The sequence below is a fragment of the Chaetura pelagica genome, unplaced genomic scaffold (assembly GCF_000747805.2).
Source record: "Chaetura pelagica isolate M959 unplaced genomic scaffold, ChaPel_1.0 scaffold76, whole genome shotgun sequence".
Taxonomy (NCBI): domain Eukaryota; kingdom Metazoa; phylum Chordata; class Aves; order Apodiformes; family Apodidae; genus Chaetura; species Chaetura pelagica.
Genome location: NW_009970723.1, coordinates 7,883,030 through 7,896,592, shown reverse-complemented (window position 1 = coordinate 7,896,592; position 13,563 = coordinate 7,883,030). Strand labels below are relative to the sequence as shown.

Genomic DNA, 13,563 nt, shown 5'->3' with positions numbered 1-13,563 from the left:
TTTCTTTTTCTTTTTTCAGTAAAGTGTAGAACTGTCAGAAGTATCCATTAGAATAGAATTTGTCCAAGAGAAATTTTATCATATTGCTGTTATTACAGGAAGGACAAGAAAAGTGATCTTAGACAAGGACGTAGGACTTGGCAGACATGTGGAGCAGAGATATCAGCCTAATATTCCAAGAACAAACAACTACTGCCAGCAAGCTGACAGCTCAATTTCATGTGCATCTGCTATTTCCCATAAACTGCAGAAGTGTGAAGTTAGACACTTAATAATCCCATCAAGTTAAGACATTAAAAAAAACCCTCATCACTCTGAACCCATGCTTAAAAAAACTTTAATATGTTTTTTTCCAAGATCTAATATATAAGCGCAACGGTAATAATGTATTCTTCTTTTGTAAGCTTGGATGAAATATATTGAAGTCCATTTTTTGTAAATTACGTAAATAATCATCTAAAGCAACCTAGAAAAGAAGAAAAAAAGTTTAGTCTATACAGTGCACACAAATAATTGGGCATTAAGTTTAAAAAATAATACATGTCATTGGATGAGAAACTGCAAAAAAGGCTTGACAGTTTGCCTGTTAATATTATTAAGTGGTAGCATAACCATCACATTCGAAGGATATAAAAAAGGCAGGTTTTGTGGTAAGAAGTTTTATCTTTTACTAGACCAAACAGCAAATTATAAATACAGACAAGATTTTGGGCCCCTGCATTAGAATGATGGTCTATAAATATACAGAAATCTTGGGCAAAATTTAGTTAAAGAGAAAGGATTAGAAGTGTTGATCAAAACTATGATATTCCACAACCAGGCACACACTTTCACAAATTTTAGGTATTAAATACTCTCAAAATAGACACATGAAGCATTAATTAACCATGCTTAATGTGATACTCTACTATTCACACATATATTAGGACAGAAATGAGCCCATCACTTAAAGATTGCATGATATCACACCCACCGTACAGAAGAAAGCAGGGAATGCCTTCACAGGAACTTTCTTACTGAAAGATCTAGCCTGAAAGTAAATGGGGTAAGGTGGGAGAAAAAAACAAACAAACAAGAAAAAAGAAACATACTTATCAGAAGAACTTAACATTTTGGATTAAACGTGTTATACTATATATTATAATGGTTAGAGCCAATAGATTGTGTTATGAGCTTTGTGTCCCTTTTTACTTTGACATCTTGAAACTGTAATTTTTCATGATGTGCAAGCCAGCACCATCCCTCACTGTACACAAAAGTAATCTGGATGGGGCCCTGAGCAACCTGGTTTAGGGGGAAGTGCCCGTGCCCATGCAGGGAGGTTGGAACTAGATAATTCTCTAGATCCGTTCCAAACCAAACCATTCCATGATTCTATGATCCTTTGAATTACACAGAAAGTTTGTAATACCAAGAGAGGCCTGCTAAAATTCTTACATGTTTTGATAACCTTAGAGCTTACACATAATAAATTAATATAAATTAGCATCCTTTGTTCCCACAAAGTTGCAAGTTTTATCTGATTTAATATACATGGTTTAATACTTTTTCCCCTGCCAAACAACTCTTCCCAAGAGACAGGAATGATGGAAGACCAGAAATGCATTTTTCTAAGTGCATCTTTTTGATCCATTGTTCCCATCAGTCCCAGAAGTCCAGTTATGCTCCATGTGCATTTATGGGACTCTGAAAGGATCCTGATGCCTTAGGTCCTCATTATCTATGTATAAACTGAGCCTGAGCCATGGCTGAATCAAATCTACTATTCAAGCCCATGTACCACTCAGGTACATCTAAGAGAGCTGAAGTAAATCTTCCTATAATGCTTATTTATAAATATATATAAATATATTTTAAAAGATATATAAATCCTTCCTCATTTTGCCTTTTCCTACAGGTTAAAAAAACCAAACAAACACATCCTTCATGAATACAGATGAGCATGCATGAGTTTGTTAGTTTTCCGAGGATCTTTCCAGAAAACTGAAAAAATCAGGCCAAAGCTTTAGGAGGGAAAAACATTGAATCTTTTCAGAAGGCAAATTACTTTAAAACTTTGAGATGTAATAATGTGTGTGTGTGTGTGTGTGTGTGTGTATAAAAAGAAAAATGCTCTTCCCTGATCTAAAGCTCTTACTATTATTAATTGTAAGATGAAAAAAGAAGGTAACCTTGCTTGACCTTCTTAACCCAGAATGGTTTACATGTTATCTTCTTTGGTAAATTGAGTCCATAATGATCTAGAATAATTAAGATAAATGGAAAAAAAGCAAAAAGGAGACCTTTGTTTTAAAAAGGAATGGGGGAGGGAATGCTTTAAGAGTAAGCGGCGAACACGTAAATGTATTCCCAGGCTTTCAAAAGCATCACTGTGGGGCTGAGAGAGCACTTTTATTATATGTTTTTATTCTGATAAAACAATCCTTAAAGAAAACGACAATCTTCATTGCCTTATTTTGCCCTCTGCTGGTCATCAGTCGCAGTATCAGGAAGAGCTGACCACACTGGAAACCTCTCCCAAGATTAAGTGCCTCATTACTACAATGTGCTTCATATAATATAGCTGGGAGTGCATTTAGCATTTGAGGATTATGTTTCCTCTGACTGTGAAATGGGGCTGGTAACTGTTACCCTCATCCTCCCAAATATGTGGGTTTATGTGGTTTGTGTAATAAATGCTGAGATTGTTGAAACCTCTCTGCAGGTTTAAACTTTACCCTATTCCATAATTCCAACTAAAACAGAGGGTAAGTGGCTGAAAAGACCCTCAGGCAAAACAACTCAGTGATTTTATATAGAACAGATGCATTTAAAGGCACCAGCCCTTTACAGTCACCCAAAGTCTTGAAATACCAAGCAAATGTTGCCGGCAAAAGCCCATTTCATCCATTAGGGGAGAAAGTATCTTTATCCTTGCATTAGCAAAGATGATCTGATTATCAAGGAGGCTAAGACTTTATTATTACTGCCATTTATTGCCAATTCAAGTGATTTGAACACTCTAGAGATTCTGCGCTGTCACTGATGATGATGGAGGCTCAAAGCAAGTATTCAGAGAGGATGTTGTTTTTTTTAAATTAAGATGAGAACAGATGCATTTAAAGGCACCAGCCCTTTACAGTCACCCAAAGTCTTGAAATACCAAGCAAATGTTGCCGGCAAAAGCCCATTTCATCCATTAGGGGAGAAAGTATCTTTATCCTTGCATTAGCAAAGATGATCTGATTATCAAGGAGGCTAAGACTTTATTATTACTGCCATTTATTGCCAATTCAAGTGATTTGAACACTCTAGAGATTCTGCGCTGTCACTGATGATGATGGAGGCTCAAAGCAAGTATTCAGAGAGGATGTTGTTTTTTTTAAATTAAGATGATATAACTCATGCATTAAAAAAAAAAAAAAAAAAAAAAAAAAAAAAAAGGAGGGAGAGGTGTGCCAAGATCAATATTCAGTGTAATAAAATGCTACTGCTCCTCTAACCTAGTGTCCTTGCTTTTATACTTTTCTAGATATTCTCCAATTACATGATCACACTGTGTATATTCAGTAGGACCCTCCCAGAGCATAACATGGCCAGGGCTCTAGGAATGGAGTGGGAAGGAAGGAGGGAGGAACTAAGGTTCTGGCTGTTCTCTTCAGAAGCTGGTTGGCATGTTGGGAGCCAGGGGACTAGTGCACAAAGAATTTCAGATTGTCTGAAAGGCTCTGAAGAACTGAATTCTCTCCCTGCTTCTGTCCCAAGGTTTCCATGCAATACCAGCAACCAAATTTTAAACAGCTGGATAGTAAATACACATTGCTAGTTTTCCATGCCTCTCAACCCTGATATGAGGCATTTCAGGCTAGGCACATGGTATTTTTGTAAGCCACTAATGCAACGAAAGTCCATGGTTTATATACTCTGCATTATGGGTTGAAGGGTGGCAAATAAAAAAAAGAAAAATATATCAGCTTGATAAAAATATAGTGGACAGTTTTGACCTTGCACTTTCTTTGTTTCTGCAACCTGAATCAAATGCAAATTATAGTCTGTGTTGAAAATAAAGCCCAAGGGTAAATATTATTAACAAAAAATAAGAACATTAATCAACTTACAAATCACTGACTGAAAAAAACAAGGGATGCTTCATTTTGCCATCAGAAAAATGAAGAAGGACTCTCCTGTCTCTACCGCATAAAATTCTATGATCACGGGTAATGCTTTAATTCAGGATTATGCTCATGGTGTAAATGAAGATAAATCTGGCATTTCTTCACTTTGAAGTGGCATCTTTTTAGACTACCTTGATTGGAAGTATTGGGTGCAATACTCAAAAGTACATGCACACATGTACTTGTAGACATAAGAAACTCTTTACAGTGCTGCTCGCAAGCTTTATTTTCCAGATCAAGGCAGACACAGCACTGCTGATGGAACATTCTTTTGCTTATGAATGAGGTACCAACAAGCAATTCAGAGCACAGCCAAAGAGCATAAAAGAAAAACAGAGTAGGACCCTGCAGTTCTTCAGGACTCATTTTCCACTGATCCAAGTAAATGAAGTCCTTCCTAATTCACTTGGCTGTGAGCCAGAAAAAAAAAGAAAAAAGCCAGAACAGAAAGCACCTCTCTCAACATAGCTTTGAGCATGGCTGGTCGTGTCAGGGAAAGAATCCTTCCCTCCCACACACACTAACCAGCAGTTAAAGGCAACATTCTCTGCTTTCCTAGCAGCTATTCCACTGTGCTGTGAAGTACCATATGCAAAAGTGCTTTCTATGGTGCTGATCCCATGCTGGCACATATTTGCATTTATCAAAGTCTGCTTCGAGTCTCTTTCCCAGTAATAAGGTTTTCAGGCAGCATTTACATATATGCAATTGAAACTGGCTGTGAGTAAACTGCATCCTGTACATACAGATAAAAATAATATTCATGCAGAATTAGTTGTAATATTTAAAGTTTTTTTTTGTCTTGGTTTGTTGGGTTTTTTTAAATGTAAACTCTCAAAGTAATTAAGGGTAAAATATTTTAAATCAAGTATGCAGCTGTAAGCCTTCTAAGAACACGTGCACAATGCCTTGTGAAGATTAGCATAAATTATATTATTTAAATAAATAAAAAGGAAGGAATCTCACATGTTCTAGATGAATATGGGCCTGGCTGGCAATGTCATAAATTACATCTCTCACATTTTTCTCTTGCTTGCCTCTTATGAAATCCTCTTGTGAAACTCCATGCTAGACACGGGAAGAAAAAATCAAAAAGAAAAATCCTCAGTAAGTATCAACTTTCCATTTTAGCTTCTCAAAAACCTGTCCCAGCAACAAAACCAATGACACAAAACTGAATCAGCCTAAATATTTTACCACTGCCCCCTTTTTTCTTAATTCCCCACACACACACCTTTTTTTTTGATAGTCATTTCGAAAACAATTCAAGAGAACAAAGAGAACAAAGTCTCTGTGTGAATTTTATCCTTAAAGACTTTGTGGTCAGTTAGATAATGAAGTCAGATTTTAAAGTTTGGGGAATTCAGATCAGTTTAGATGCCAATTTTTTCAATCCATAAGCCAAAAATTGATATTAAGTAGAAGAAAGCCAGTAACAGCTAGCACAGAAGCCATGCTGGCTTATGAAGTAAGTCATTACCTTTGGATGGGTGTGCACCACCAGGCTTGCAAAAACAAAACAAAACAAACCAAAAAAACTCCAAACAAACAAAAACCCAACACAGAGAAAACCCTATCTGAACCAAACAAAAAAATAAAACCACCAAAAATCTGCACCCCAAAATTAAAAAAAAACAACCCCAAACTTATTTGTTGACTCTAGTGACTAATCTAAGACATAAAATGGTATATTCAGGACTGCACCAGCTGCCTGCTCTTCTCAGCACCACTCAGACTGTGAAAAGCTGTGTCAAGGTGGGCAGGAAGGCTTCACAGAGAGACTTCAGCAGAACTCGGTACTACTTGCCAGCAGCTGAAATGCTTACAGGATGCTCAGCCTGCACAGAAGGGCTACAAGCTGTTCTTACAGTTTTACTGTAAAACACCTTCCATGGCAAGGAATGACTGTGAATTTCCAGGCTATGTCTGAAAAGCTAAAAACCTGGAAGGCCTCCCACACCACCTAGTCCCAGAAGGGCTGAAAGTAGGGTGCAGCTCCTTTCTAGAGTCTTATAACCCTGACCTACATTAGCACCTGTGTTTTTTACAACTACCTAAATTACTAAACTTCACATAAAAACTTTCCATTTAATTGAACTGATATTCAGAAAACAGTAACATGACTGTCTTACATACATTTTGGTTAAGTCTAAAAAGAACAGCCTTAACATTTAAAAATAAATACTGGAAATGAAGGAATAACAGCTGCAATGCAATCTAGCCAGAGAACATTCATGAAAAAATTTAAGATTGCAAGATCTGCTAAATTCCAATGCAAATCAGGTGCACATTTTAAATTGGAGGACGATACCACCCCCTACAGCAATGCATGGAATGTATGCTTATAGCTATCAAACAAAACAACCCAAAACCAAACAAAAAAACCCACCAAAACCATTAGCATATTTATGAGAAGAGTAGTAGAGAGAAACCCAAGAATGTTGCTCAGAACTAAAATTTCTCACAGTGCTTCTTTTATAGGTGTAGGAAAATAAATTTTAAAAAAAAAAGCCCAGCAAAAACCTAGGCCCCATTCCATAAGTGTTTTTCTACACATTAATAGAAAAATTCCTGAAAGTTAACATTTTGCTACATTTAATTAAAAATTAAAAATGAAAAAAAGAGAACCCTTAGGGTTTCATGACACTCATCTCACCTCCCAAAGGATATAAAACTATGACAGTTGCATGTTACTAAAGCCACTGCAGAAAGAGTTAAAATAAATAAAAAAGGTGGTCTGTTTCTGGTATCTAGCATTGAGAAACACAGTTAGAAACACTATACTGTTCAACTTCAGACAATTTGCTTCTCTTACCAACATACAAATGTCCATGGGAAGAAAAACTTTTTGCCTTGTACTATGATATGGAGTTGCTCTTAAACAGGTAACTATGCCTTTGGCTTTCCCAATGTGACTGGCTGCATGGTCAGCATGGATGTCCCTCACACCTAAAATGACAGAAATAATACGTTTAGAAACAGTGTGAGGCCTTTTGACAGTTAACAGTCTCCCCTGATGTGTATCACAGTCATATTTAAGGAAAGCTAAGTACATTGGTACATGATAGAACTGTCTACATTCATAAATTGCCTTAAGATCTCATCTCATTGTGTGCAAACTCACTACCCCAGACTTCAGGAGGGCAGGCTTTGACCTCTTCAGGGATATGCCTGGTAGGTACCATGGGATAAAGCCCTGGAGGGGAGAGGAGCCCAAGAGAGCTGGGTCAGTATTCAAGGATGACCTCCTCCAAGTCCAGGAGCAACAAATCCCAAGAAAGAGGAAGGCAGTCAAAAATGCCAGGTGACCTGCACGAATGAAAAAGGAGCTCTTGGACAACTTAGATGTAAAAACAAAGTGTGGAAGCCTGGGAGGAGCCCAAAGAAGTTGTCCAAGCAGCGAGGACTCAGGTTAAGAAAGCTAAAACCCAGATAGAATTAAATCTGACCAGGGACACCAACAGTATCAAGAAAAGCTTCTATAGTTGTGTCAATGATAAAAGAAAGACTAAGGAAAATGTGGGCCCTCTCCAGAAGGACACAGGAAATCTGGTCACATGGAATATGGAGAAGGCTGAGGCATTCAATGACTTTTTTGTCTCAGCCTTCATTGACAAGGCCTCTGGCCACACCACCAAAGTTGCAGGAGGCAAAGGTAGGGACTGTGAGAAGGAAGATCATGAAAAGGCAGGAAGACCATGAAAATGCACAAGTCCATGGGATCTGATTACATCCATCTGCAGCACCTGAGGGAACTGGCAGATGAACTTGCAAAGCCACTTTCCATCATATTTGAAAAGTCATGGCAGTCTGGTGAAGTTCCCACTGAAAAGGGGAAACACAACCCATTTTCAAAAAGGGTCTATGTCTCACCTCTGTGCCTGGCAAGACCATGGAGCAGATCCTCCTGAAGGCACGTGGAAAATGAGGAGGTGGTTGGTGGCAACCAACATGGCTTTGCCAAGGGCAAGTCTCACCTTACAAATTTGGTGGCCTTTCATGATGGGGTCACAGCACTGGTGGATAAGGGGAGAGCAACTGACATAATTTACTTGGACTTGTGCAAAGTGTCCAACACTGTCCCCACACAACATCCTGATCTCTAAACTGGAAAAATATGGATTTGATGGATAGTGGGTAAGGAATTGGCTGGATGGTCACACTCAAAAGTTTTGGTCAACGGCTCAATGTCCAAATGGAGACCAGTGATGAGTGATGTTCCTCAAGGGTAGGTACTCAGACCAGTCCCATTTGACCCATGCCAACCTCCTGATCGTTCAAGTAAGGCCAAGTATGAGGTCCTGCATGTGGGTCAGGGAAATCCCAAGAACAAATACAGGTTGGCTGGAGAATGGATTCAGAACTGCTGTGAGGAGAATGACTTGGGGGTGTTGGTTGATGAGAAGCTCAATCTGAGTCAGCAATGTGTGCTTGCAGCCCAAAAAGCCAACCATATCCTGGGTTGCATCAAAAGATGCATGGCCAGCAGGGCGAGGGAGCTGATTCTCCTCCTTTACTTTCCTCTTTTGAGACCCCACCTGGAGTACTGTGTCCAGTTATGGAATCCCCAACACAGGAAGGACATGGAGGCGAGTTCAGAGGGCTGATGATGATCAGAGATCTCTGCTGTGAAAACAGGCTGATAGAGTTAGGGTTGTTTAGCCTGGAGACGAGAAGGCTCCAGGGAGGCCTCATAGCAGCCTTCCAGTACCTGAAGGGGCCTACAGGAAAGCTGGGGAGGGGCTTTTCACAAGTGTTTGTAGCGATAGGACGAGGGGTTATGGTTTTGAACTGCAAGAGGGTAGATTTAGGTCAGATATTAGGAAGAAATTCTTCACTATGAGGGTGGTGAGACACTGGAACAGGTTGCCCAGAGAAGATGTGGAAGCTTTCCCCTGGAAGTGAAGCAGGTTTTGAGCAACCTGCACCAGTGGAAGGTGCCCCTGCCCATGGCAGGGGGGTTGGAAACTAGGTGATCTTTAAGGTCCCTTCCAAACCAAACCATTCTACAATTCTGTTATCTCAGATCTGCAAAGCAGCAGGCAAATTCATCAACTTGTACATTCAGGAACAAAATGCCTCTTAGCTTGTTGCAGTTTCTGCAACAGGTATACTTCACAGAGCAGCACGTATTCAGGTATCAGTACACAAACTCATTTTCATTGGCATGTCCTCTCCCAGGATAACAGTATTCCAAGAACTGTTTTTTCTGCTGTAAAAATCATTCAACTGTGAGACTCCTGACAAGTATTAATGCTTACAACATAGTTTCATGATGAGCTGCAGCTGATTCAGCAGTGTGCTAAAGCCAAACAGAATAGTCCTGTGCTTCCCCCCTGGACCTATGTTTCTGCCACTTCCCTTGTGCTGTCATGGCAAACTGAATCAGATCAACAGAGCAATGGAAAACTAACTTCAGTTACTGCATGGTCACACAATTGTGAGAACTGAAAGAAGAGGGAGATAAGTGAGGCAGAGCAGCACCACTGCTCTTCACAGCAAGACCACACAAGGTTAGCTTAGACTCATCATAAAGCCATAATGTTTTCACAGGACTGACCCAGGATATACTGAAAATTTAAAGGAAAATGGAAATTAAAATTCACAAAAGTTTTAACAGAAGCAGCACTGTACAAAAAAAGAAATGAGGATACAAGAGTTGCAGACCAGTGAGACTAACTGACACCTGCAAATGATACTGGGTGTACCAGATTCACTGCCCAAGTGAATATATGGTGAAGAGCTGAATTTATCACTGTTCTACTTTGGTTTGATGGGTCTTTTGGTAGCAGGGGAAGTGCAGCAGGAGTGGCTCCAGAGTAAGAAGCTGAGAACCTCCCCTTGCTCCAAACCCAGCCAAAGAGCAATCAGAGGGACAACAGATGTGCCTCTGCCATTAACATACAAAAGAACCGATCCAACACCTGAGCAGAAAAGCACTTAGGGGAGAAGAGCTGTGCTAGAGGATGAAAGCAGTGCTGGTGGTTGGTGAGGAAGAAGGGGAAGAATCGTAGAATCATTAAGGTTGAAAGGGACATTAAAGATCATCAAGTTCCAATCCCCCCGGCCATGAGCAGGGAACCCCATCACTATTGTGATTGCACCATTTTGTGCATCAGGTTGCACAAAACCTCATCCAGCCTGGCCTTAAAAACCTCCAGGGATGGGGCATCAACAACCTCCCTGGGCAACCCATTCCAGTTCCTCACCAACCTTATAGAGAAGAATTGCTTCCTAATATCCAACCTAAATTTCCCCTCTCAGTTTAAAACCATTACCCCTTGTCCTGTCACTCTGCTTGCATGAAAAGCCCCTCCCCAGCTTTCCTTTAGCCCCCTTCACAGACTGGAAGGCCACTGTAAGGTCTCCCCAGAGCCTTCTCTTCTCTAGGCTGAACAGCTTCAACTCTCTCAGCCTGTCTTCATAGCAGAGGTGCTCCAGGCCTTGGATCATCTTGGTGGCCCTTCTCTGGACCCTCTCCAACAGGTCCATATCTTTCCTGTGCTGAGGGCACCAGAACCGTATGCAGTATTCCAGGTGGGGTCTGACCAGACAAGATTAGAGGGGCAAAATCACCTCCCTGGCCCTGCTGGCCACACTTCTTTTGATGCAGCCCAGGATGCAGTTGGCTCTCTGGGTTCCAGCCCTTGCTGGTAGCTCATGTTGAGCTTCTCATCTACTACCACCCCAAAGTCTTTCTCCTCAGGACTGCTCTCCTGGAATGGGAGCCATTCCTCCCCCAGCCTGTATTTGTGCCTGGGGTTGTGCTGACCCAGGTACAGGACCTTGCACTTGGCTTTGTTGAACTTCATCAAGTTGGCACTGGCCCACCTCTGCAGTCTGTCAAGGTCCCTCTGGATGGTGTTCCTTCCCTCTTGGGTGTGAACCACACCACACAGCTTGGTATCATCAGCAAACTTGCTGAGGATACACTCAATCCCACTGTCCATGTCTCCAACAAAGATGTTAAACTTCACTGGTTCCAGTACTGACCCCTGATGGACACCACTTGTCTCCTGCCTCCATTTGGACATTGAACCATTGACCACAACTCTCTGGGTGGAGCCACCCAGCCAATCTCTTATCCACCGAGTGGTCCATCTGTCAAATCCATGCCTTGTCAGTTTGGAGACCAGGATGTCATGTGGGACAGTGTCAAAGGCCTTGCACAAATCCAGGTAGATATGTCAGTTGCTCTGCCACCATCCACCATCTCTTGTAGCCTTGTTGCAGAAGGCCACCAGATTGGTCAGGCATGACTTGCCCTTAGTGAAGCCATGTTGGCTGTCACAAATCACGTCTTTATTTTCCATGTGCCTTAGCACACTTTCCAGGAGGATCTGCTCCATGACCTTGCCAGGCACAGAGGTAAGACTGACTGGCCTGTAGTTCCCTGGGTCTTCCTTTCTCCCCTTTTCTCCAATCAGTGGGAATCTCACCAGACTGCCTTGACCTCTCAAATATGATGGACAGAAGCTTAGCTATTTCATCCACCAGCTCCCTCAGGACTCATGGATGGACCCCATCAGGTCCCATAGATTTATGCACCTTCAGGTTCTTCAGATGATCACAAACCTGCTTTACTCCTACAGTGCGGGGTAATTCACTCTCCTAGTCCCTGCTTTCACCTTCTGTGGCATTTGTGTTGAGGCTGGAGCACTTGCCAGAGAAGACTGAAGCAAAGTCATCATTGAGAACCTCAGCCTTCTCAGTAAGAAGGTGCCCAAGTAGAGGTTTCCCTGCAACCCATGGTGAGATGGCAGGCTGTCCCCCTCTACTCATGGAAGAACGTGGTCAGGGAACATTCCTTGAAGGCATCAGGAGGGCTGAACTTGGATTTCGTGGCCAGAGGATTTGCTGCCTGTGGACTCTGATTACACAGATTTGGAAGACCCCGGTGCCAGAGGAGGTGGTTGTTCCCAAAGCGGCCTGTGACTCTGAGAAGGCCACGCTGGAGCAGATTGCTCCTGAGGGACTGCAGCTCCTGGGAAGGACTCATGAAGGAGAGGTTCATGAAGGATTCTCTCCCATGGGAGGGACCCCATGGGGAAGCAGGGGACGATTGTAAGGAATCCTTCTTCCTGAGGAGGAAGGAGCAGCAAGAACCACCAGCCTGTGAACTGACTCTAAACCCCATCCCCTGTCCCCCTGTGCCGCTGAGGGGAAGGAGGGAGAGAAACCGGGAACAAAGTGATTTGGGCCTGGGAAGAAGGGAGGGGCGGGGGAACATTTTTTTTTTTCCCCCAAGTTGAGTCTGTTTTGCCTGGGACCTTAATCGGTGAAGAACCCTCCTTGTCCTTTGTCTCGACCCAGGAGCTTTGCCCTCCTCATCCCAGAGTGTGTGTCTGGGGGGGCAGTTGAGCGAGCAGCCATGGGGCTGTTCCTTTGTTGTCGTGTTGGGCCCAAACCACAACAATCACTCTAATAGGAGCAAGAAAAAACAAAGTAACAAAGAAGGGAGCTGTAGGAAACTGCACTTCAATGAGCTTTCCAGTGAGCAGCTTCTAAGGAAAGTACATAGTTGTAAGATGGGTGCAGTAAGATGGCAAATTTATGGTTGAGCATTCAAAAGATAACTTAAGAAGAAAACTTCTACTGAAACTAAACTCCAGTGGAAGAAGAGCGGGCTTTTTGAAACATCAATAAATATTGCCCCTATACTCACAAGTCATCAACAAAACCTAAAAATGGGAAAACACCTACCCAGCATTTCCAAGGTGAGGTACAAGAGAGCACTCTGAGTATTCTCAGCATATGCTTCAAGCTCCTGGATGTTGCGGTACGCCTTATCATCCAAATTCTTCTCCTGGAATATCAACACAAAACTTCAGTAAAAGGTAAATATAACTGGCATCTGTAAAAGTTTATTATTACAGTTGTCAGCCGAATCCACTATTAGGAAAAAAAAAAAAAAAAAAAAGACAAAATCAACAGGTAGAAATAAAGTATGAACTCCAATAGAAGCAGTCATTAAAGCTTATAGAAAGAAAAGAAATACCCACATGCAACTGCAGCCAAGTCTGGTCTCTGAAGCAAATATAACCTTTTGCAAAACTAAGAAATCAGAATTTTTCATAAAAAAGATGCAGCCATAACAAAATATCATATCCTATTCTTACACTACAGGGTTGCCAACTTTAATTCTTAATTTGCGTCTGAAGCACGGAGAAATTAAGATAAATAGGAATGTATCTTTGAAAACATGCACAAAAATCAATACATCAAATACACGAGTTTCAAAGTCATATGCAAATACACCCCCAAAATATTAAATTCTCCATCATTCCTCCTGTCCTAGTGGCTTATGGGGTTAAAACATACCAGTCTTAAGATTAAAAAGCTCTGAAACCTTTCATAGCAATGACACTCCATGAGTAACTGACAACAGTTTTTGCACGGTGTAACTTTA

The 13,563-nt window shown here is 41.4% G+C and overlaps 1 protein-coding gene across 1 annotated transcript in view; it reads right to left on the bottom strand.

Annotated features, from left to right (window-relative positions):
* Window positions 1–326: 326 nt before the first annotated feature.
* Window positions 327–13,563, bottom strand: part of NDUFAF6 (NADH dehydrogenase (ubiquinone) complex I, assembly factor 6) — a 23,293-nt gene continuing 10,056 nt past the window's right edge. Inside the window, exons 5-9 of the mRNA XM_010006509.1 lie at window positions 12,858–12,960; window positions 6,970–7,103; window positions 5,121–5,222; window positions 974–1,030; window positions 327–466 (exon numbers count right to left, since the gene is read on the bottom strand). Of these exons, the coding sequence (XP_010004811.1) occupies window positions 338–466; window positions 974–1,030; window positions 5,121–5,222; window positions 6,970–7,103; window positions 12,858–12,960 (525 nt within the window). The 3' untranslated portion in view covers window positions 327–337. The remainder of the gene's footprint in view (window positions 467–973; window positions 1,031–5,120; window positions 5,223–6,969; window positions 7,104–12,857; window positions 12,961–13,563) is intronic.